The sequence below is a fragment of the Callorhinus ursinus genome, unplaced genomic scaffold (assembly GCF_003265705.2).
Source record: "Callorhinus ursinus isolate GAN/ISIS: 27379988/994484 unplaced genomic scaffold, GSC_fseal_2.0 scaffold9, whole genome shotgun sequence".
Taxonomy (NCBI): domain Eukaryota; kingdom Metazoa; phylum Chordata; class Mammalia; order Carnivora; family Otariidae; genus Callorhinus; species Callorhinus ursinus.
The window spans coordinates 2,576,120-2,603,039 of NW_027397071.1; the positions used below are offsets into that span (position 1 = coordinate 2,576,120).

General features: G+C 36.1%; 1 protein-coding gene across 2 annotated transcripts in view; it reads right to left on the reverse strand.

Annotated features, from left to right (window-relative positions):
- MAN1A2 (mannosidase alpha class 1A member 2) overlaps positions 1-26,920 on the reverse strand; it is a 198,909-nt gene that overhangs the window by 22,739 nt on the left and 149,250 nt on the right. Inside the window, exons 9-12 of one of the 2 annotated variants that reach the window (XM_025872529.2) lie at positions 20,511-20,626; positions 16,745-16,964; positions 11,615-11,709; positions 8,504-8,619 (exon numbers count right to left, since the gene is read on the reverse strand). In XM_025872529.2, coding sequence (XP_025728314.1) covers positions 8,504-8,619; positions 11,615-11,709; positions 16,745-16,964; positions 20,511-20,626 — 547 coding nt within the window. Of the gene's footprint in view, positions 1-8,503; positions 8,620-11,536; positions 11,710-16,744; positions 16,965-20,510; positions 20,627-26,920 lie in introns of both variants that reach the window. The other variant, XM_025872528.2, reaches the window with a different exon arrangement.

Consider the following 26,920-nt stretch of genomic DNA (forward strand, 5'->3'; position numbering starts at 1 on the left):
AAGTAGCTTATAATTTCTTTCACTGTCTGGAAGGGCTTGTCTCCTGCAGTGATTGGGTACTTTGTCAAACACAGCTGAGCTGGAACTACATTTGTCAGAACCACTTTCTCTGCATGGTTCTAAGTTAGGGCTGGCTACAAAAACCTATGCGTGCACATGATTTGGAGGCTGCAATAAAGCAGCCCCCACTCTGCTTTCAGGCGAGTGCAGCGCTGCCATGTGCCGTTAAGAACACTACACACTCGCCAGTGATCGCCTGCCTCACCTTGGAGGGTGGGCCGGTGGCTGGACCCGCAGCACCTGCAGCTCCTGTTGGAGCTCCTCAGCAATTTTTCCGATTCCTAAGCCAGGCATGGATAGCCCCATGGCAACAGGTGCCAGCTTCTTCTGCAAATTAGCTGCTTATCAAAGCTGGAGGTCGTGAGAACAGATATGGGATCATTTGTCCTTGTGAGTTCCAGTTTGTCCTTGGCCTCCTTTGCTTCACATCTAGCTTTTTTCCCCCCGCGGCCAGCCCTACTGTCCTGAGACTTTCCACCTGCTACGTTGCATTTTGTGCCTGCCGGGTGTAATTCTAAATGCTTCGCTATATTCATCTCCACAACAACTCTTTCAGGTAACACTGTTATTAATTCCCTTGTTACATATGAGAAAACTGAGGCAGAAAACTCAGTAACTTGTCCAAAGTCACACAGCTACTAAGGGAAAGAGTTGGGATAAAACAGGTAAATACGTACTGGTTGAGAATACATGGTTAGATGTCTGTATCATATGATTAATTGGATATATATAGAAAAGACATTTATTAAATCTGTGAGTGACACAAAGCTAGAATAGCTAAAATAGATGAAAAATTCAAGAGTTCAAAATTTCAGCAAATGAGAATATGTTAAACCTGACAAAATAAAGTTTAATAAGGATAAAGATAAAATGAAGTAAATTTCAGAAAAATCATTCCAAATATGAGAGAAAAAAATTATCTTAGTTCATCCCCCCCCCCCCCAAAAAAAGACCTACAGAAAAATTTCAAGCTATATTGACAGGGTTAGCAGAAAATAGAAAACAGTATTATCTTGCATTGACGCGAGTATAATGACCACAGAAGGGACAGGTAACCCGCCCTGGTTTAACCACACCTTAAATACAGTGTTCAGTCCAGAAACCATGTACTCAGTTCCAGAGAAGGCAAGCAGACTGCTGTCATAGAAAGAACCGTACCCAAACTTACAATGATTAGCCTGACAAATACAAGTATTTTTAGTGAACATTTATGCAGAAGATTGCATGTGTCCAAAGGGCAAAACATGGATCACTGAATGGAACTCACAGTGAAGCAGATTTTAACTGAAAATAAGAAAGATTTTTCTAACAAAGCTTTTGAACAGTGGCATGGCTTGGCCTTTTGAGGCAGCGAGCTAGCTGCCCATCAACTGACAAGCTTAAGAAAAGACTTTAAGACAAAATACTCTGTGTGTTGTAAAGAGACTTTTAGCATTGGGAATGCATGTAGGAGGAAGAAATGGATTGTGGTGGTTTTGTTGGACTGAATGACCTCTAAATATTCTTGCACCTCAAAAAACTTTCCTTCTGATTCTAGGCACAAAAACAGCAACTAAATGTGATGCAGGAAAATTTGGTTGCAGTTTAATTTATTTAAAAGATTGTTTTTCTGATTACAAAAGTAAAAACAATGTTTCTGATGTTGAAATACACATGAGGATGTTTACACATTTTATTTATACATAGGTATATGTGCACATAATAGCCTATTTAATATTCTATTATGAAGAGTCCGTAACTGCTACGGGTCCATAATATCCACTGTGGATGTGCCATAATTTATTTAACTGTCCAACTATTATTGAACATATAATATAGCTATTTTTATAATAGTAATAAACACCCCTGTACATAAAATTTTTTCCATAGCTTTGACTAAGATCCTTGACATATTCTTACATAGTTTTCCAGAATTTTGCTATTATATTCAAAGTTTGAATTTTAAGAGACAGGAAGGGGGGAAAAAAGTACACAAGCAAGATTCACAGAAAGACAAACAAAACATAGTTTCTGCTATGGAGATTTTGCCAGTGAAAGCATACAAACTATGGTGGTAAACTTGGTCTTTATGGTGTTTCTCTTTCAATAACAAACTTATTAAGAGGACTATGATTCCAACTAACCTGTGATTTCCCATAGCCATTTAATGTCTAATATAATGAACTCAGAAAAACAGACAGAAATGTATCTTCGACACATACACTTTTCTCAATTTATCAGACCTTCAAATAGAGACGCAACAGAACTGAGCTGAGATTCGGTGAGAGCTGAATTAGACCTAGGTTAATGGATGTAGATACTGAGGTACAGATATGTCTCTTGGAATTCTTGTAGCATAAGGGGCTTTCGATCAGCTCCTATTACACTAAAAACCAATGAAATGACAATTCTTGGAGAAAACAAACCCATTATAAAAGAGCATATTTCTCTTTCTTGCAACCAGACAAATGTGGCACAGTGATATTATTTACCTATTTTTGTAAAACAATCCAGACTCCAAACAAAAGGCTTCAAGTTAAGCAATTCCTCCTGAGCTGAAAGCTATTCAGGCTTTTCTTTTCTTACGTAAGTCCTCTCCTCACCTAAAAAGCAGACTGCCTTGTATTTATTCTAATAATACACCGAAATCTTCAATTGTCTAAATCTTTTAAAATATTCAGATAGAAACATCCTATAAATTTAATCTTGAGAAAATCCCTCCGGAGCCTTCTGTCATGTTCAATCTAGACTGATAACCCTCTTGATCTTCCTTTCACTTGTTCCCTACATCCCATGTCTTCTGTTTTGGTTTATGCTCAGTTTTGATAGCATATATCCTCCAAGGCATTAACTTAGAAAGTAGACTTTTGAGACCCTGCATGGCTAAAAACTTGAAATTCTAAGTTGGAATTAATTTTCCCTCATAATTTTGAATGAACTGCTCCACTGCTTCTAGCTTTCACTGTTGGTTTTGAGGAGTCTGAAGCCATCCTGATGTCAGATCATAATTCCAAGACTTTTATTCCCCCTCTCTTTGGAGGCTGTTCGATCTTTCCTTTACCCCAAGGGGTCTGAATATAGCATTGTGCCTTGGTGTGGGTCTGTTTTCATCCACTGTGCTAGAATCCTGATGGCTGCTTTCAATCCGGAAACTCATGTCCTTCACTTCTGGGATATTTTCTTGAATTACCTTGTTGTATTCATATTTTGTTTTTTAAATAAACTTTAAAAACTCTTAAGTGTACACACATAAACATCCAGTTTGATAAATATTTCTAAGTCAGTACTCCCATTAATATTTAAAAGCGAGGTCCCTAATAGCTGATTAGAAACTGTAGGCATGTTGGCATTTACTGGTGGCTGCACCACTGCGGGGCGGGGGAGGATGTGACCATTTTGTTGAGGGAACCTCATTGTAGCAGTATCTCTAGTTTTTCTTCTTGTAGACTAATCCATTTCCTAGAAAGGAACCCTCCAACCTTCTGTCTATTTTCAGCTGTGCCTGGCATCCCTAAGTCCACAGCCTCCATCATTTGACTTCTTCAGACAAAAAAATCTCTGGTTTCATTCATGGTAGAGATGAGGCACGGGTGAACTTGGGCTCTAGCTACTCCTTATATAAACTTATTTAAAACTCCTACAGTTTTCAATCCTACCACGCACCCTGCAGTCTTGGGTCTTTCCAAGGTTCTCAAGCGCTCACCAGTTTGTTCAATTAACTCCTTCTGCTGCAGGTACTTTAGCTTTCTGTTTTCCATCTTCTAAAAATTTGCTGACATCTCTTGTCCGCTGTTGATTTCTTTCTCATTTTTTTACACCTTCTTAGCCCTCTATAATCATTTTAATGGCTTTCAAGAGAGAGTGGAGGATAAATGCAGGTGTTCACTCTGCCAGGCTAACCTGGAACACCTCCTTTGTTACATGTAGGCATCTTCAAAGGATCAGATACATGCCTTCTTTTCTCTTCATCCTTAAAAATCTTCATGAACTTGTATTTTGAGCTCCAGATCTATATTTTCAAATGCCTCTTGGGAACATATGTCAAAAGTAACTCATTATCTTTTCTGAAAATCTATTTCTTCTTGCAACTTGGTGTCATAATCCTTAGTTACCCACACGGAAAACTTTAATGCTGTATCTTACTGTTCCTTCTTTCCGAATCTCTCTACATCTAATAAGATACTAGCACCCGTCAGTTACACTAAAGAGTGCTTGTATCTCATCCTTAATAATTCATTGTCTGCCTCCCCAAATACGAATTCATCCTACTCTACTCATCATGCCTTCAAGTCTGGTTTAAATGCCACCACTTCTATGAATTCTTCCTTTATGCTTTCTAGGTTAAGCAAACTCTCCTCCAGAAGACTCGCTCACTTTATTAACATTTCTCTTATGCACTTACTATATTTAACATTTTTTACAAATCTGCACGTTTTATTTCCTCTATTAGAATGTGAGAGTTTTAATCTATCTCCGACCTTACTCATTACATAGTTTTTATTGTGCCATCAGTATATATGCTATAGGAATAAACAAACTGGCAACTACTGAGGGAAACAAAGACACAGAGGGCACAGCATCTTATCCTCTGGAGAGAAACGTCTAGCTACAGCTGTAGTCCATCTACAGTACGGCAGCCCGACAATATGTAAGAGGTTAAAGGGCCCTCAAGTAAGTCAAGAACACAGGCTTTTACATTTAACTGTGCCACTGCCAACCTAATCAGTTGCCATCTCTGGTAGCTAAAACTTATGGATTATTGCCCCTTAATGAATTAACAATAAATATGAGCCACTTGACAGAATATGCAATCTTCAGTTAACAGTTACTCAGCTTCTGACAAAAGCCTTAATTGGTATTTGAGAAAAACCTATGAAATCATACTAATCTTCATTCTGCTATAGAGTTTTAAGCTCTATCTTAATAGTAAGAAAAATATAAACCTACATTAGTCTTCACAGAAATGTCTTGATTCAACCATTCTATATTATGCCATCAGTTTCTATAAAGAATAAGTCATATTAAGAGTCTGACATCTTCTATAACATCACTGTTTGAAGACAATTGCCATTATGTATTAGGTTGAACCATGAAAAATTGGCAGTACTCAGCTCTTTTTGACTTATAAAAAGGGCATTTTTATGTGCTTCATCTAACAGTTCAGTCTTTAATGAGCTATCAATTTATTGATAATAATTTAGTGGTAAGAAAAAATTTTGTCTCATTTGTTAAGGTAACATGTTCTCCCAACTTACAAAGATGAGAATGACACTGAACAAAATGCTCCTTTTTGCTTCAGCTACCAGGAAGCTCAGTGCTGAATGCAGTACTCAACTGTGATAATTTCCTCTGCCTAAATTTTGTTATAATTACCTGTATGACTGTTCTTATTTGATTTTTTTCAATTTTATTGATCCAAATGTATACGTGTTTTTCTGAAAGTTGAATATTGTAGTTTTATATATATATATATATATATATATATATATATATATATATATATATAGTAGTTATTTATGTAGATATGTAACTGGTTACCTAGAATGCTGTGTTCAAAAGGATTCTTCCTGAACTCAGCAGTGAAAAGTACCAAGGTCAACTGGGGATCTGGTGATATTCCATATATGTACTGGAAAGGGAAAGGCAGCATGGCACATGTTTGCAGTACCATGTACTAAAAGTACTCAAGGTCTATATTGATGAGGAATTTGAGAATTATGAAAGCCAATTTGTAAGAGATGAGATCTGAACTGAATTTAGAAACAAGAGAGGGGAAGTAATAAAAATGGTAAAGGCATTCCTACCAGAGCCAATGAAATATGAAGTAGACAATGAAATGCAAAGGAATATATATATATACACATATACACACACACACACACACACACACACACACACACACACACATATTGGACTATAGATTAGCTTGATTTAAGAATAGAATCTATAGTAAAAGAAATGAGAAATGAAGCTAGAGATGAACCTTTTTTGAGCTGTAGCTTTTTGAGGAGAGTGACGTCAAGAAAATGGTATATGAATATTGAAAATAAAGTAATTTCTTTTTAACACTCGAAGAAGCCTCCAAATTAGCATTTTACCACTACTACAGTAACAGTTCATTGAGCAAGATGCTAATAACACTGGGTGAAAGACTGCTGGAAAAAGGATATTCACCCAGTCAGGGAGTTATTACTCCACAGATCACTTATCACTTACAAAAACAAAAAAGACTCTTTACCTGACCCTGTAATCAAATCTAACCTTATGATCAAACTTAGAGTCACCAGTAATGGGCTAACCTATTATCATGTGCCTCTTTCATGCCCAAAACGTTTAACCTAAATCCGATCATGAAGAAACAAATCACAAATATCTAAACTGAGGGACATTCTCCAGAGCAACTAGCCTGAATACTTACGTCAGTGTCATAAAAGACAGAGGCAAAACAGGAACACTATGCTCTAAGTTAAAGAAAACTAGCGAGACATGACAACCAAATGCAACAAATGATCCTTTGTTGGATCCGAGACTGGAGTTAAAAATAAATAGTGTGGGGTGCCTGGGTGGCTCAGTTGTTAAGCGTCTGCCTTTGGCTCAGGTCATGATCCCAGGATCCTGGGATGGAGCCCCACATCGGGCTCCCTGCTCAGCCAGGAGCCTGCTTCTCCCTCTCCCACTCCCCCTGCTTGTGTTCCCTCTCTCGCTGTGTCTCTCTCTGTCAAATAAATAAAATCTTTAAAAATATATATATATAAATACATAAATAGTTGTGAGTACATTATTAGAACAACGGAAACATCTGAAAGTGGGTTATGTATTAAACAACAGTACTGTACGCTCGTTAAGTTTCACAAATGTACTAAATGCACTGTGATCATGTAGGATTATTCCCCTTCCTCCCAAACTCTTGTGTTAAGTATCAGAATGCTGCTAACTCTCAAATTAGAGTGCAAATAATTTTTAAAAATAAGTAAAACCATGTGTATGTGTACATGTACACAGACATACACACACAGGGGTAGAGGAGTGTGGCAAAAGTTAGCAATAGGTAAATCTGGGTGAAGGATACACAAACATTCATTGTGCTATCCTTACAATTTTCCTGGTCTAAAAAAGGCAAAAGATCCTACATAATTTAGGTCAAATTCCACAGTTTATGGATATGAAAACAGAAGGCAGAGAAAATTTATTTTGACAGGCTCATCCAGCTAGGGCGCAGCCAGTACATAACTCAAGCTGCTGTGGTTTTACCTTTTCGCCCAGTGCTCTGTCTCACACGGCCTTCAGCCTCATCACACAGGGTGAATCCAACAAGGGATAAGGGGTGACCAGAGGCCGGGGGCTGACTACCAAGCAGAGGTTCTAAACCATCAGTGGCAATAAGGGCCTGGTTTAGGGTCAGTCACAGATATGGAAAGGAGGGGGCAAAATAAAGAAACAGTGTAACAGGAATCATAAAGACTTAGTGAAATATTAGAGAAAAAAGAAATAACTTTATAATGTAGAAGCTCAAAAGATAGGAAAAGAAGAGTGCTAGGGATAATATAAAAGAAAAACTGGAATAAGATGGCCATTTACGATAAGAAACTTAGTTTGAGATATGCACATTTCAATTTTAATGTCCCAAAATGTCAGCTACAAGTATACTAGAATGTAGACCGTGGGAGGGTAGGGATTTTTGTCCTTTTTCTCTACGGATATATCCATAAGTAACCTCAACAATGCCTGGAAATAAATATTTTTTTGAGCAAATGAAATGACAGTTTATGAAGCCTTCGGTATAGATAAGACAGGAAATATATGAAATTTAAGAGAGGGTATATCAAAAGATACTTACTTTGTAGGTCCTTAGGGAAGTGGACACATTTCAGGTCTCCACCTTCTTCCAGGTCAGTCCAGAGAGTTCTCCCTGGAGTTCTGAGTAAGCTCAAATAAGAGCTGTCTTTCTTTCCCACTCTTCCTTTTATGTGTATCTTTACAGGAAACCTCACAGGGAGGATGCATGACTATGATCATATTCTCTCTAGGACCTTCAAAACTCCATGATTATTCTGAACTGATTTCATCAGCCAGAGCAGGAAGTTCAGGTGTGGTCCCAGGACTGGCATCACCAGTATCAGCTGGGAGTTTGTCAGAAATGCAAATTCTTGGGTTTCGCCCTAGACCTACTGAATCAGAAACTCTGCAGGTATGGCCCAGTGATGTATGTTTTCAGGAGTCTTCCAGGGGATTCTAATGCACACCACAGAGCCAAGGACAAAATGAAAGTACTAAACTCTTATTTGACAAAATATCTACCTCATAGTTAAAGTCATTTTTCTTGAGACGCAGCTAAAAATTTAAGACATAAAAAGATACTTGTAATAAAATCTGGTGTAACATACCACATAGTCATAATTCATCATGTAGTGATCATACAGCAAAACCAGCCTACAATAAACAATTTTTAAAGGCATCTACTTACTTTAACGTTTCAGCAAGAAAGAAGCTCTGCTGTACATCATCATGTGTAGGAGTAGAAGAATACACATCCTTCACCCCAGAAAATCCACCACTGACTCGGCAATACTTTTCAATAGCCTGTGAAAGAGATCAGACAAAAGAATCAGTTCCACAGAATTTCAAGTTTTGAAGGACAAATTAAGAAACCACAGTCAAAAGTTCACAAAGATCTATATGAGAATTTGATAGGTTAAGAATAAGATTTACTATCAAATGGAAATATTCTCACACTGGAAAAATTAACTGAGGTATCCTGTTTCCTGTGGAACTCTTCCCTCTCCAAAACTCTAATCTTTTAAAAACATCTTACATTTTCCTCACTTAGGAAAGTCAAGTTTGGGCTATTCACACTGAATTAGAGATCTATCTAGCACAATAAAGCCTTATTAATTTTGACAAATGAGGGGAGGTCAGTTTGAATTAAATTTTAAAGGTAATTTTTTCACTTCTAAGGATAAACAATACAAAACATGCTTTAAAAAAGTATTACCTAGGAGCTCTCCATAGTAATAGCAATGAGGTAATATTCACTGCAAACATACTGTATGATAGACATTAAATTACAAGTTAGGTGGTACCACCTGGCAGGAAGTACCCACCCACGTACCTACTACAATAATTACAATATTAAGAGCTAACCATTATGAAGTTTTTGCTACATGCTGAAGGCTCTTCTAAAGGCTTCACATGTATTAACATTTAAATCTCTAACAACCCATGAGGTTGTCTTAATAGGCTCTACTTCAGATTGGAAAACTAAGGCAAAGAGTAATAATTTGCTCCACATTATTATTAACTACTGGGCTCTACTGCCCAGCTGGGAGATAAATTCTTAATTTAGATATCTTCTTTTATCTCTGAACATCTCTAAATAAAATGCACTGAATCAAAAGGCACCCATTCAAAACCCTGTTTTTAATTCAAAGCAAGCAAATATCCTGCTTATGCAGGTGTATCACTAAAAAATAGCCATTCATGAGAAGTTGAATCACATGTGGTTCTTTTCTTTCTCTACCTAACCCTGAGATACTGTCAAATGAAGGTACAGTTATTTAATCATTACTGCCATGGCTTCTTGTTCCTAATCTTGCCACCTTTCTTACTCTTCTGGCCTTCCTCCTCTCTAATGAAAAGCTAATTAACACTGGAAATTTTTATTTAATCAAGCTATTCATATTTATATAGTTCCATTTTTACTATAGCTGGGTTTTAAAAGTCTTCTTACCAAAGAGTTTGGTACTTTTCTCTATCTAAATTTTTTTTTAAAGATTTAAGAGAGAGAGGAGAGAGGATGTGTGCACGTGTGAGGGGAGGGGCAGACAGAGAGGGAGAGAGAATCTCCAAGCAGACTCCCCACTGAGCGTGGAGCCCAACAAAGGGCTCAATCCCAGGACCCTGAGATCACAACCTGAGCTGAAATCAAGTCGGCTGTTGAACTGACAGACACCCAGGGCCCCCGTCTCTATATCTAAATATTTTAAACATATTTTAAATTCAGGAGTTTTTAAATGCCATGTTCCGTGTAATGATCATGTGTCTCTACCACCAGAAAACTATCAGAGCAGTTTAAGGATACTGCGAAAGTAGCAGGGAAGCATGAGTAATCTTTAAGCCATTTAGAGTCATTCTCGAAGGCAAGTTTTCATGCAAATATACTCAAGTTTGGAAGTCTGAAGATGTGAATGGAATAGCTAAAGCTACAGAAGGCATACAAGATACTATTCTTCTGTCTCAGCCTGTCTTCCTTTTACCTTCTTCACACCCAACAGGGAGGCCTGTGATGGACAAGAAAGCAACTTCTATTTAAGATGTGAATCCTCCTTTCTGTCTCCACCCCTGCCTTTCCTCATCATGGCATACTTCTGAAACATGAATTTAAAGTGTAATTATTTCAGTTCATGTTCTTTATACTCTGGTTGCCACTGTGAAACCTTCTTTTTACATAAATTGGTTTACATTCTGCCCTAAAACATATCTTGCATGTTCTTACCTAAGAAATTTACTAACACTATTTATCTCACCTAGAATGTCATCATTCTATCTAGGTTGCAAGCTTAAGTTAAACAATTGAAATATGAATATTCATCATAATTACTGCTATTTGTCATAATTAGTATATCTCAAAGAATAAAATACTCCCTCACTCCCGGGAATACGCTATACTTTCATGAGAAGACTAATATTTTTCTTCCTCCCTAGTTACTGATAGCCATGGGGTTCTCTGAAAGGCTATTTTAAGAATAAACCACTTGCCTTCTTTACTTACTAACCAGTAAAAATGTCTCATAAATAGATAAGTAAATAAAGTCTTTCAATCTAGAAAAATTTTAACAATTCACTGATTCTTCTTATGATGGTCCACTGAGAAATTACTTGGAACACAAGCTGAAGTGAACAGTGGGTAATCTACCCAGGCTGTGAGTCTGGGCAGTTTTATGATTTCTGTTTTCTAGAGGTTAAGCCTTAATTGGCAAGGAAAGAAACTGTATAATCATACTGAAACCCATAATGCCTTTTAAGTGACTTTTTATTATTCAAAAAGAATCATGAGTGAACACCAGTAGGAAAATAGTTTTAATCAACAACTAAACTGGATTCTAAGGTTTACTTCTACTGCTAAAGTAACTTAAATTAAGGGGCACCTGGTGGCTCAGTTAGTTGAGCGTCTGCCTTCAGCTCAGGTCATGATCTCAGGGTCCTGGGATGGAGCCCCACAACAGGGACAGGCTCTGTGCTCAGTGGGGGACTCTACGTAAAATTATCCCTCTCCCTCTGCCCCTCCCTCCCCTGCTCGTGCTCTCCCTCTCCCTAACAAATAAAATCTTAAAAAAAAAGAAACTTGAAACTTAAATTGAGTAACAGAGGCTTTCCACCAGATAAATGAAAGTAGCACTACAATTACTGAACATGAGGTAACATGGATGAGGGCATATGGCACTATGGGAAGGCTTGATTTAACGCTCTTGCACATAAAATGAAATATTGGCTTATTTACCAGTGCTGCTTCCCAGCCCCACTGCCTATATCTTGGATCGTGAGTGAATCGCCACAGGTACCAATAGGTTTCAATTACTTCTGGACGGAGGATGTAATACTTTTCAGCCTGCCGGACTGCCACAGCCTCTACTGCACCATCAAACTTGAATGATTCAGGACCCAGCTTTAATGCTGTAGCATGACAAAAGAAACAAATGAGCACAATAAACCATTTGTGTTTGTTCACCAGAGCTGCTTTTTCCCCTGAAAGAATGGGGTATAATGTAAAGTTATGTTCATTTTATTTTTATTGTTGCTGTTTTGCAAAATCAGTGACTTTAAAAGATCCACATTTGGTTTTCTTATACGAGCCTTATAAATATTCCTATTATCCTGACATGAAATGTTTCTCATACATAATGTACATCAACATACTGCTAAATCCAACTATACTGACAAGAGTCTAGTAATCCTCTGGCAACAAATGCAAAGCTAGACATAAGCACATTACATATTCTGTTCTGTTCCAAAATAAAATGAGACAGGTAATTGTACTGTGTAGAATTTTTTTTTTTTTAAGTCAGGACAATTTTAAAGTCCTTTTAACATAACACACATATGTAAGAAAACATTTTAGAGCTCGGATCTTGAATTAGATTTAGGTGTGGATTATATACTTTTCTTTTCAAGCATCCCATAATATATAAAAAGCAATATATTTTCAAACTTAAACCAGTTTTAAAGATAAACTCTTTTCTCCTATAGCCTCTGTATATATAGCAAGGAAGAGATTCAAATTGTCAATCACCAAGAATTTCATTAGCATTGCCCATTTATCAGTTGGAATAAAATAGGGCCATTACACATATATTTCAACGCTACATACTATTTTTTGAATGACATGATTTTCGTTCAAGGCTAGAATACAGCACTACATCAAAGTATTTTTTATTACCTCTTTCTAATCACACCGAGCACCCTAACTCCGGTCAATATAAAGTCATCTTCCACTGGGATGATGGACTCACACACAAGTACCACTCTCAGCTGCCATTTTTCTTTCCTTTTACGGGTAGTTTCAAGGTCTCTCACCTCTTTCAAAAAATGCTAGACATTTTTATATTTTCTCAGAAAAGAAAAGGTAAAACAAGAACTATAATGCTGTTAGGCCACAAACAGAATCATGCCATAGTTGCTGGAATGACATGGGTTGCTGTGGCCAAATTTCAGCACTACAAGGGAGACACTGTAAGCTCTAACTAGTCCCACACAAACGTGAAAATCGGGGCTTTCTCACCAACCCATCACCCCCAAGAAAAAACACAAAACCAAAAACATTGTAAATAGTTCTACTGAAAGCAAAATATGTGAGCAGAAGAGTTGACTGATAAGTCTTAGAGAACTAAAGCAGAACTCAAGCAGGAGATTTTCAACCTGAGGGTCATGAACTCTGTGATAGGCTCTGGAAGAAGACAGTGTTCTGTCAAGAAGCCTCTGAAAATGTATGCATAACTTTGTGCGCACATAGAGCTTTTACCAGCTCTTCAATGGGACTGGAGGTTAGGATTAACCAACAACTCATCAATATTTTTTGTTAGAGAACTTCTTTCCAGTTTACTGACAAGGTCAGTATATGATCAAATATGATTTGGCATTTAATAAATGCTTTTAAAATGATAAAAGTCAAACATCATTAAGAACTGAGATGATGGAAATGCAATAAAAACATAGAGGAAGTCATTTTATCTGAATTTCTTATGTTTTTCCTTTCTCAAAGAATGAGTGCTAAGAGGTGATCATATGGAGTTTTCAAATGTTAATCTTAAGGCTAACTTTAAATTAGACAATAATTTCTGTAATGATATTATCGCCTGAGTTGGAAGTAGAAATTGGCTGCATGGAACTAGTATTTTAAACTTCTCACTAAAAAGTGTATCTCCCTTATTGGCCATTCATAACTTCACAAATAAAACATACCAGAAAGAGAATGTATCTGCTTTGTGAGGAGTTGGTAAATAAAAATGTATAAGCCTAAATTATATACCAATTACATCCATTAGGCTGGTCAAATCACTGGTTTGTTTCTGCGGGCATTATTTCTTAGGTGCTCCTTTGTTTAAGAATCGTAAAAAATAATTTTCTAACAATCTATCTTGCACTTAATTTCTATTTTCTATCTTAAATTTCCCATTTACATTTTGTACTTCATTTCTAAAAGGAAACTAAGCCAGCAAGTAAAAACTGAGTTGAAACCATAAATAATTTAGTGCCTAAGTAAAAAGGTAAGAGACATGCACAAATAAAAAAAAAAATAAAATAAAATATCAAATGTGACAAAGGTCAATAGTAAGATGGTGAAAGATACATTTTAAGAAGGCATAGATTAGTTCACAAGTCATAAGGAGTCCTCCAGATAGAATCTGTAGAGATGGGAAAAATAAGCATCTCAGGTCAACAAAAGATAAAAAAGCATGAGGAATATTCTGGGACAGGCTATTTGACTATAGTTTCAGTAGGCTAACAGTAAGGGAAGAACTTAAACTATTTCCCTCCTATTAACTTCCTTTTAAGGAAAAAAAAGAGTTATGTCCAAAACTTCATGTCCAATGGATCTTTTGTCCACTATGTTATATGTATCTAAACATTAACATTTCCCCCAAAATATAATAGCACATGATCTAGGGAAGACCTTAGCCAACTTCAATAAGAAGTAAATTAAATTAAATAACAGTCATTATTTTATTCATGTTCAGTAGGTTTTTTTTGTTTTTTTGTTTTTTTAAATCTAGAAACCCAGAAAAAAAAAAAAAAAGAACAGTACTATATTTTGGAAGTCTAAGATCTTGTTTGGCACCAATTCTGCCTTATACCTCAAAATAAACTAAAACAACATATCAACCTAGCTTCCCATGTAGATACAATAATGTCTGAAACTACACTAAATTACTACTCAGTTTCATGAACAGATTCAGCCATGTTTCCTACAAACCTAGCTAAATTATTTAGCAGTGGCCCATGCTCATCAATAAGGTGAAATATATGAGGATTACCAAATTTTGCATTAATGTTAATTCTAATTCCAACAACAAATGAAAATGAAATTCCAAAGTCCTTATCATATGAATTTAGCTGGAATAATTGCTAAAAAGTGAATGGATATTTTTAAACAAGCCGGCCAAAAACTTATAGCACAGCTATACCAAAACACAGGAGATGTAATGACCAAGTGGGAAAGAAGCAACACTAGGACTGTACCTTTTAATTAAAGGATCTAAGTTGAGATTAAATATGTAAAAATAGTGAAAGACTTGAAAATGCAGGACACAAATCAAACAGTAATCTTTTGGGGTATACCATGGCAAAGAGTGTCCCAGGCTCAGAGCTGCCATGTGAGAGTGACCATCAGAACCAGCATGACTGCAACAACCACAGGCTGGATTGCTTAAAATTTCACTTATACTCATAACAACATACTAAGGAAGATAGGGTAGGTATTATCGTTCCAGTTTTTTGCAGATGGAGCACCTAAGAATTAGGCAAGTTAAATGAGGAGTTGGCTAAGGTTCAGAGATAATAAATAGTGGAACGTGGGATTTTTGAATCCTAGGCACATTTCCTTTCTACAGTATCACAGTACTTCATATCAGCATTTGCAAGGTCTCTATGAAATGTGACAGTCAGGGAATCCTCTCATAACGCTGGTATTCTATGAATTTCTCAAAGGTAGGGAATAGCTCTTACTCACACTTTCATCTGTAAGCATCCAGCATAAGGCTTGACACATCATTGGTGTTCATGTTTAATGGAGTGAATAATTAATGATAATAACAATAGTATATCATATTTTTAACATGTCTGCTGTATGAAATCCTACTATTACACGTCTACTATTTCATTTGTGGTCAAAATCTGCATAACAAGCCTTATTATCATGGGTCCTAGTATACACACTGAATATCCATTCTGGTCCTCAATGTTTTACTAATTTTAGCTGTATTTTAAATATATATTTGATACTCTATATAGTCAATATAATATAATTTAGCTTCCATTTATAATTAGATCACCAACTTTATATGTACTACATACCAACACTAAACCACTCTACCATCTGCTTCAATGTCCTTTTGACTTAGTTGTATTTTGTCAAGAAATGGAATCCTTAACTGAGGGAACTGAAAGGTCAATTTCATCATAAGTTCAATTCCTTATTATATAAAAATAACCTGACGGATTTATGAACTAAGATGAGCTAGGATAAATTTTAAGCCACTCATATCTGTGTCATGATACCTGACGGCAAAATAATCCTAAAATGGAAATTCAGTTACTTCATAAAAGCAATGATTCAACTTCTGAAATCACAAACAGAAATTCCTAGTTTTTAGTCTTTCTGGAAACTCTTTTTCCATTATTTCACATAGAAACACTTTTTTAAAACCAGAAAAAATTCTTGGAAGGTCTACTTTAGTATTTCTCAATCCTTTTTCAGGCTTTTTAAAAAAACCTGATTGCCTTTTCTCTCTGGGAAATTTTAATAAATATACACTGTTTATCTATGACTGCATATCTATCTAGTCTTTATATATTTAAAAAAAAAAAGTGTGTTTTTTTTTTCCACTCCCAAGGACAATCTTTTTCACCATTGAGAACCATCTCATTTTCCAGGTAAGGACACTGAAGCCCAGAAATATTACGTATTTGCCTAAAAAAACTCTTTTTAGTCTTGGGCACAATCAACCCAAAAATTATTGGTAAACTGACCAATACATTCAATACACATTCAATATAACTATTATATTTTGGTCATTCTTATTTTCACAAGGAGATATGCAAGGCAAGTAACCTCAATCAGCCAATTTTGTGTTCTTTTAAAAAGTAACTACTTTTACAGAAGCCACTGAAATGAATACCTAAAATGGATTCTTACTATATTAAAATAAATAATGGCATCCCATACATCCTCAAATGCCCTGCCTCTCGTCATTAAAACAATTTCTTCAAAATCTTTATTAATAAAATCAGTAGAATTCAGAATAATTTTAAGAAATGATGCAGGAACACATTTCCAGAATTAAAATTCAAGTTCTTAAGAAAACGATTTACTGTATTAGAATAGCCTATTTTAAAGTGAAAAATGCCTATATATTTTCCTTCTAATTCCTGGATATATTTTTAACTTAGAGGTTATGTTAGACTAAGTAGTTAGTGTTACTAATACTCTTACCAGTTCTGTCATATGACTCATGACATGTACGTGCAATTTCTGCCCCTAGCTCTAAATAATGACCAGCTTTATCCATTCTGGAACCATCTGCTCCTAGTGCAAACATTCCCCCAGCAAAACAGGCCAAATGCCCCATCTTCTTTTCCAAGTGCCCGTTTTTCCATTCTCCAATAAAGGTGAGACCTCCTCGGGACTTCTTAATAAGATGTTTCTCTATAGCCTGTAAGAAAGAGTAGATATTCAAAATTGTAGAAGCAAAGTGTTAGTGTTCAAACTTACTACATCTTTCTAGCGGTCATAAAACCTTGGTAATAAGATATTCTAGAAATGAGTTACTTTCCCAAACTGGAATAGTTAATTTATCATAAGTTTTAGAGATCAAACAAGTCGCATAAAATCTTGAATGAATACCTCATCACTACTATGACAAAGACAAGGTGGGAGAAGGGAAGACTGACCTAAAGTAAAGACATACCTGTATTACAGGTTTTTTTCTTCTGGAGCTAAATGGAATTCATAAGAATCAGTCAATTGAGATCATGATGACAAGTTATAACCCCAAAGGCTCTACCAATTTATTTTCTATTTCACAAACTGAAACTGAAGAGGAAGAGTATCTAGGTTAATCAGAAAAATGATTTTGGTAATTAGTTAAAATGGTTTCTCCTTTTCCATGTATCTATACCTCTTGTCAAAGTACTTTAAAAAGGCACCATTAGGTGAGACATCGTGTATGTTATAAAGCTTACAAAACTAGTTAGAAGGGGCGCCTGGGTGGCTCAGTCGTTAAGCGTCTGCCTTCGGCTTGGGTCATGGTCCCAGGGTCCTGGGATCAAGCCCCACATTGGCCTCCCTGCTCAGCGGGAAGGCTGCTTCTCCCTCTCCCACTCCCCCTGCTTGTGTTCCCTCTCTCGCTGTGTCTCTCTGTCAAATAAATAAATAAAAATCTTAAAAAAAAAACTAGTTAGAAGTTCAAACTTAACTCCTCAGCCCCATACTTTGCAAACTTAGGCATCTGTTTCGGGTGCTGTGCCATGGCTATGAGAGGCCACGTGATAAACACAGTTATCTTCCCGGAATGCCAATTTTACCCAAAAGATGTGGGTATGGCAAGAGAAATATTTTATATTAAACTTGAATGTAACACAAAGTAGAGTCCAACGAGTACATTTAACTTTAAAAATGAGATTTTTAAGAGCTTTGTTCCTTTGGACTATGTTCTCAGACTTTGCTTATAAATTCTCTGCCTTTCGAGATAATTCTATGGAAAAGCATAAGAAATTGCATTAATTCAGTTCTCTTTGGTGAAAAGGATTATATATGATTAGAGACTTATACTTTTCTGACAATAAAGAAGAGTAAGAACTAACCCACATTTTTGGGTGTTGTTCTCTGACAAGTTTGGTAACAATCAGTTTTGGAAAAATTTATTGTGTATTTCTTATAATGATAACATCTGTTTTACAGAATTATAAGGACTATGCCTCATTCGTCACCTTATACTCCCTAAGGCTTATAAGTGTAGCATGCAATCAATAAATGTTGTGTTTTTTTTAAAGATTTTATTTATTTATTAGAGAGAGAGACAGTGAGAAAGGGAACACAAGCAGGGGGAGTGGGAGAGGGAGAAGCAGGCCCCCCGCGGAGCAGGGAGCCTGATGCGGGGCTCGATCCCAGGACCCCGGGGCCATGACCTGAGCTGAAGGCAGACGTTTAACGACTGAGCTACCCAGGTGCCCCCAGTCAATAAACGTTCAAGAAGTCATTTTGTAAATAAATGGTAGATACTTGTATTTTGGCTGTCAGGGGAATAAGGAGTGGGTGATAGGTAAAATAAGGGACTACCACTGATTTATATGTTTCGATTGTTGTTTTAGCCACAGTATGCCGAAGCACAAATGAAAAGATTAGTTTTAGGGGCACCTGGGTGGCTCAGGCGTTGGGATTCAGCCTTTGGCTCGGGTCATGATCCCAGGGTCCTGGGATCAAGCCCCATGTCGGGCTCCTTGCTCAGCGGGAAGCCTGCTTCTCCCTCTCCCACTCCCCCTGCTGTGTTCCCTCTCTCGCTGTCTCTGTCAAATAAATAAATAAAATCTTTACCAAAAAAAGAAAAGATTAGTTTTTCGAATGCAAGGGCAATGGTTTTCATCTTTGTGGGCCTCATGGCATCTGGCATGTTTTCCACATATAAGGCACACAATAGATGCCTACTCAAGAAACATTTATTGAATGTCTACAATGAACTAAGCACTATATGCCACATATCAGTTTAACACTTGTGCATTCTGTAAATGACTGTAGGGAATTAGTTCCTCCAAAAGTAAGGCTATAAAAAGGATAATAAGATCCTTGCTTTAATTTAAAAACACAACAGTAACTATAACTCTGAATACCAATCATCAACTACCGTCAGAATGGTATTGCTATATAGAAAATCATACAAAATCAACAAAGCCTATTGTGTTTCTTTGAAAATCCCAAACAATTTTGATGAAGAAAAATGGAGAGAAAACAAAACTTAAGAATATCAAGAACAAGAGAGGAGGGTGGGAGGATGGGCAAAACGGGCGAAGGAGAGTTGGATACAGGCTTCTAGTCATGGAATGAGTAAGTGACAGGGATAAACACAGTATAGTCAATGGTACTGCAATAGCATTATATTGTGACAGATGCTGGCTACACCTGGAGTGAGCATAGTAGTAAAGACTTGTTGAATCACTATGTTGTACAATGCAATATTATGTGTCAGTTATACTTCAATAAAAATAAAATTTAAAAAATATATATCTAATTTTAAAAACTGATTTTTTAAAAAGATTATGTTTATTTATTTGAGAGAGAGAGGTGGAGGGGAGGGGCAGAGGGAGAGGGAGAGAGAATCTTAAGCAAGCTGCACACCCAGTGCTGAGCCCAACAGGGGGCTCGATCTCATGTCCCTGAGATCATGACCTGAGCCAAAATCAAGAGTCAAACGCTTAAATGACTGAGCCACCCAGGCGCCAATACAACTTTAAAAACCGATTAAAATCACTAAAGGGCTATGGGTTTGTACTGGATCAGAAAGCAAATAACTTAGTAAGTGGGTAACACACCTTTCTATTTCACAGTTTTTGCTTGGAAATATCACATGTAAGTGCTTCCAAGATTGAAACCTGTTCCAATTTTAAACTGTCACAACACTGTGGTAAGAGGTTATATAAATATGAAGTGATACAGTAAAGTGGTTAAAAGCACAGCACCTGGAGCCAGACTGTTCAGTTCCAGGCTCCATCACTTACTAGCTATTACGAGCTTGAGCAAGTTACTTAACTTCTTTGTGCCATAAGGTTCTCAAATGTAAAATAGTAGTAAAGATGAGATGATTTATGTGTAAAAAGGGTTACAACAGCACCTGGCATGTGGAAAATACTAGGTAAGTGTTTTGCTCGTATTATTTATCCATAAGGCTCTCCATGTGTAGGTTCAATGTCAGTTGAAAGAAGAAATGTTTATGAAAATGTCTGTGAAGTCAGAAGTTTTTCTAGTCTGTGCAGATAATAACTAAAAGTAATTAAAATAAATTTTCATACATAAATATATATTTACTCTTCAGCAATTTCTTTAAAATGCCACAATAAAGGAAAACAATACAAGATTTTTAGATTAAAATACCAAAATTCTACAGTGAGGGCACAGAACCAAATGCACATAGGTGTTCACTGGTCACTATGAAACACACTGTATATTTATAGAATGTTAAGCAGGTAAATGTTCTGACAAGAATTACCTCAATAGCATCATCATACATTTTTCTCGCCTCATGGTCTGTTTTATCTGACATCAACCATGCTTTTAGTAGGTATTCATAAAAACTGTCTCCCAGCCCGCCAACTGATGTATGGTCTGTAAAATGAAAGAAAAAGGAAAGAATGGAGGTGGACGAAAGAGAAGACAGAAGACAATGAAATAATCTTTTTCAAGTATAATGACTATTACTGGTCAACAATTTAAAAATTATATTGACAGCCTTACTTGCAGCATACTTCAAATTTAGTCTAGTAAAAATATGCCCTCATTACTTCCCTCTACATGTGTAGAGGGAACTTTCCAGAAACCCCTTTCTGCTGGATGGGGTATTTAACATACGTAGGAGTCTTTTTCTTCGGCCACATAGTTTGTATAGTGTCACACAACCAAACTTTTCCAGAAGTGAAAACAATTATCATTCATATATTAATGACTTTAACTATACAAGCTGTAAGATTAAACATGAGATACACCTGAATCTGATGTTAACTAAAAAGAGCCCATTTTTCTCTAGGATGGTTAGTGGTGATTTCTGTGCCACAGACAGGAAAGTAAAATAAATCTAAAAGGCCTTTGTAGTAACACTTTGCATAATATACTAAGCTACTGAAGGAATACACTTGATTGCTATTTATATAGCTTTTACTTCATGTTTGCCCTATGTGTATTCTTATTCTACCCCATCTATACTTTTAATCCTATCCAAGGCAACAGCGTAACTCCCAAGGCAACCCCATTCTTCTATCCCTTTCCATAAGCCCCACCCTACATTTTTAATCTTTGCTTAAGAACGCACATCCTCCCCACACAAAAAAGAAAAACAGCACACTTTTATGACCTGTCAATCATTCACAGAGCACTAGCACTGGTTTCCTACTTTAGTGAAGAAACGATGGACCGCTGGGTAGTTTATGGAACAACTGGCTATCTGGGGGGAAATGCATATTAATATTTGTATCTTTAGCTGACAAAAATAAATTTGTGGTGGATTAGTGATTTAAAAGTAAAACACAAAACTGTAAGTATTCCAAAAGAAAACATAAGAAGATGTCTGCTCTTCCTAAGCAGATGATCTTCTTAGGCAAAACACAGAATGAAGGAGTCACAACGGAAAAGACTTATAGCATCATATGGTACAATCTACCGTAAATGAATTTGTAAGACCAGAAACTGAATAGGATATTTACATCATTTATAATAGAAATAAAGATTAATACCCTATACAAAGAACTCTGATAACTAAATAAGGAAAACTGCTTTAGAACACACACAAGTAATTTAAAAAAAGAAACACAAATTGATAATTAACATAAGAAAGGAAGATCAACTCTATTAGTGACCAGAGAAGAGCAAATTAAAACAATGAGGTTCCATTTTTGTCTATTTAATTGGCAAACATTTTTAAAATCTGATAGCATCCAATGTAGATAAAGTTATGGTTCATAGGTGGTGGGAATGGAGGGCAATTTTGTAGTAGCTATCAAAATTTAACTAGGTTTTCTACTTCTGGAATTATTCTGTAACAAATACACAAGTATAGATGTAGAAGAAAAAAGGTCATCAGTGCACTGTATCCATTAATAAAAATGTAAAATAACCTCAAAGGTCTAGGGATGTAGCTACATAAATTACAGTATAAAGAGACTGTAAGAGAACACACAATCATTAAAGAGGATCAGGTGAATCTGTGATCTGATACTGGAAGATATCTATTATATGCTGTTAAACAGGGGGGAGGGTAAGTTTCAGAATAATATAGTTTGATACTACTAAAAATTTGTATGTTTAAAGAATATTATTGTATACATAGGAAAGGTTTAAAAAGACAACTGTGCACAGTGACTACCTCTACAAGAGTAGCCTATGTAACTTGTGTGATTAAATCATCTTCTGTTATAGAAAGTAATAAATGGGGGAAAGTGCCACCATTCACTTTAAACCACATGTCTGCTACTACTTTAGTAATTCGCTTGTACCTTCAATAGCCTGCATCTCAAATGCTCTTATGTGTCACTTTTTTCCTTTAGTCATAAGTATACATTTCAATGAATTTTTACATATATATACACCCACAAAGTAAAAATATAGAGCATTTCCAGCATTCCAAGGTCTCCCTCATGTGGCCCTCACAATCAATACCCAACTTCCAAAGATAACCATTTTTTTGACCTCTATCACTAAATGATTTGTCAAGGTCACATAAAATAGCCATTCATATAAAATGGCAATATACTTTCAAGAATGATTTGGTAGCTTAATGATCTCCTTTGTTTTCCATCTAAATATCTAGAAGGATATTGCCTTATGTAGGCTTCTCTGAGTCTCTAACATTTAAAGTGCTTGGGTATTAGAGAAGACAGAGGAACAAAAGACAGAGTTTTCTCTCAGACTGCCAAGAAGATCACCAATTTCTAAAGTTCACATAGAATAACCATTTGTATAAAATGGCAGTATACTTTCAAGAATGATTTGGTAGCTTAATGATCTCCTTTGTTTTCCATCTAAATATCTAGACAGATATATGCCTCATGTAGGCTTCTCTGAGTCTCCAAAATTTAAAGTGCTTGGGTATTAGAGAAGACAGAGGAACAAAAGAGTTTTCTCTCAGACTGCGCAAGAAGATCACAATTAAATTTCTAACAGCTTTCAATACTCGTCATACTTACATTTAAGAATTTTATAATGATGGTAATATATGATGATAGGTTTAAAGGATAAGTTACACGTAGATGCTAAATTCCAACAGATTGATATATTTTATAGTTACTGGAAATCATAAAAGATAACACATATTTGTAAAATATTAAAACAATATGGAACTGAGTAGACAGAGAAAGTCCCTCATATTTAGGGACAGAGATTACATATAGGACAGAGAAATGTTGAGGGATGCCTTTTGGGTACATTATTTGCTAATGAACCAGAAGACAGTAATTCACTTAAATTTATCCAATTCCTATTGTTTATGAACTCTGCATTTTTGTGGAATTACATCAGTTACCCTTTTGTAACGTTCTTTTACTATATTCTAGGTTGCACCTTTCTCAGTTCTACTCACACACTCCCAGCTACAGTGCATTACATGAATTTGTTTAAGCAAATTTGTTTAAATAATCCTGTCCATTATGATCTCCCACTTACCTCCATCCAAATCTCTTTACCATCTTGAGTTAATTGCTTTCTACATTTTTCTGTACTTGCATTTTACTGTGATCTCAAGGAGAATGGCTGGCCACAGTGGTGAAGTTATAGTTCAATCTTCCACCATAAGCAGAAGTCCTAATAAAACTTTCTCAATCTGAGTTCTCTCTGGATAACTCTACAATTTGTTAATGCTATATATGTATGACTTCTCATTCCCGTCTCCTAATCTGCTCTCATTGTTGTCCTGTCATGAATAAAAATCAAAGCAGATGGGAACTTAGGGCATCTTGGTTTAGTCCAATATTTCTGGATGGTAAGTTTGTAACTACTATGTAATTCAGGATGATTTTAGGTGGTACACAGAATAACTTTTTTAAAAATTATCAGTCATGGGGTGCTTGGGTGGCTCAGTTGGTTAAGTGTCCAATTCTTGCTTTCAGCTCAGGCCATGATCTCAGGATTGTGAGACTGAGCCCAACATCTGGCTCTGCACTGGGTGTGGAGCCTGCTGAAGACTGTCTCTCTCCCACACCCTCTGCTCCTCCCCCTCTTCCCTCTCTCTCTCAAAAAAAAAAAAAGGTCGTTGTCATAGTTACATAATGACTATTGTCAAGATGATCTTTTAACTTCATGCAAGATCCTGCTATATAAATAACAATCAAGTGTATTCCTTCAGTAGCTTAGTATATTATGCAAAGTGTTACTACAAAGGCCGCTCTGGAGCACAGACCAACAAGAAAGGATGAAATAATTATTTAACAGGTTATTTCACACTTGAAAACAAAATAAAAATTGTAGTAAATAAGAAATACAAAGAAACTCAATGTTAAAAGCAGGAGTTTCTATTTCTTGAAAATAAATAAACACATCTAGAAGTTTACTTCCCCCAACATGATAGGATTCAAAGCACTCACTCATGGTTGGACTCTGGGTATGAAATTAGTTTCTAATATCCTTGGGAGAGCTGACATTCCAGTATAAAAAAGACCAAGTTCTGAACTGATGAGCCAGTACAGGCATTAATAAAACTGCCAGGAATGGAGTAGTAAATAGTGAGAGTGGAAAGAAAAACACACATCATGGAGCTCTCACTCAAACTGAGCTTGCAAATGAAAACTCCAATGCACATAAGGAAAACCTGTCATAAAAGAATTCAACTATGCAAATAGAAGAATGTACTATATCATGAAAAAGCAAATAATGCAGCTACCTTCTGAAAACAAGTTCAATATTTTAAAAGTGTACTAAGAGAAAAAAACGTATAAAGCCAAAACTGATCAATTTGCACTGAAAAATTGGCAAACATAGATTTTAAAAATACAACTATTTGAAAATTGACAGATCAGGAAAAAAAATTAGACAATGAATCTGATAACAGTCTTGTTTAATATGCTGAGAAGTTTGAGTTGCCTTAAAGGAAAGCAGACTCTGCTAAACTATGAGCAACTTGACCAGAGACACTCACTGGCTTGTTTCTTTATATACCCTACAATGCTTTGCACAATTCTTAGTTCTAGTTAAGAGTGCTCAATAAGCATTTATTAAATGAATGGCTATTTTCCCATTTTCAAGTATGAATAGCATTTCACAATTATAATAACTTGTCTTTTAAGGTATTTTTTCTTTTTTGCGGGGGAGCCTGGGTGGCACAGTCAGTTAAGTGTCCAAATCTTGGTTTTGGTTCAGGTCATGATCTCAGGGGTCACAAGATTAAGCCACATGTCAGGCTCTGTGCTCAGCAGAGTCTGCTTGAGATTCTCTCTCCCTCTCCCCCTCTGCCCCTCACACTCATGCACGTATTTGCTCTCTAAATAAATAAATAAATAAATGAATGAATTTTTTTTAAAGGGGTATTTTTTCTTTTTTAAAATGAATTGGATCACTTTTTTTTAAAAAAATGATTCCACTTTCACAATCTCTCTCTCTTTTTCAGTTTAGGGAAACAAGTAATTATGGGATAAATAGTAATGCCTAACACCTAGTATTTACAAGTTCAATAAAAAGATGTTTATAGAATCAATTCATTAACTACCTTATTCATTCTTCCAAGTTTTAATAAAATTTACGTGTATATATTTTTCAACTTTCCTAATTCCCCCAATACTAGGATGTCTATAATTGTAGTATATTCAATTGCTTACATGAAATATCCACTGAAATATAATTTTAAAAACCTTATAAAACTTCATTCATCTGAATTATCAGAAATATACACAAAAGTCTTGATATTAAGGTTTTCCTTAATATTTAATTTTCTTATAGCTCAGCTTCAGATATAATATTTCAACTATTCAGGGGACTGTAGTAAGAAAGCATTTTCTTTTTTTTATTATTATTATGTTCAGTTAGCCAGCATATAATACATCTTAAGTTTTTGTTGTAGTGTTCAACGATTCTTTAGTTGCATATAACACCCGGTGCTCATTACCACACATGCCCTCCTTAATACCCATCACCCGGTTACCCCATCCTCCCACCCCCTCCCTTCTGTAACCCTCAGTTTGTTTCCCAGAGTCCAGAGTCTCTCATGTGCATCTACATGGATGGAACTGGAGGATATTATGCTAAGTGAAATAAGTCAAGCAGAGAGAGACAATTACCATATGGTTTCACTCATATGTGGAACATAAGGCATAGAGCAGAAGACCACAGGGGGAGGGAGGGAAAACTGAATAGGAAGAAATCAGAAAGGGAGACAAACTAAGAATGTATTTTCTAAAAATAACCAAATACCTAATTCCGTTCCTCTTTTCTCTTAAAAGAATTTGAATTTACTCCTGCTTCTTTGTCTTCACCTACTTGCTCCTTATTCCCCTACATTCTGGCTTTGGCCTACAGCAGACAGCCAAACCAAAACGGCACTCTATAAGCGAACAGTCATTTCTCAGTCCCAATACATCAAGTAAACTGTACGTGCAAGAGAAGATGATTAGACCATACAAAGAGCATTGTGGAGGGTGAGGCAGTAAGGGTGATACTTAACTGAGGGAGAGAACTGAAGGCCCAAATTAACCAAAGGGAAGAAGAAAGGAAGGAACAGATTTTGGAGTTACTAAGAAGGTAAAAACAACAGGACAGGAATCTGGCCAAATTGTCAAGTTTCTGGCACAGGCCAGACTATGTAAAGTATGGAGGAAATAAGGAATCACAATGGGGAATAAATTTTAAAGAAGAGATAATAAGCTCAATTTTGTACCTACTGAGTTTAAGATACCTACAAATAGGGGCTGCCTGGGTGGCTCAGTC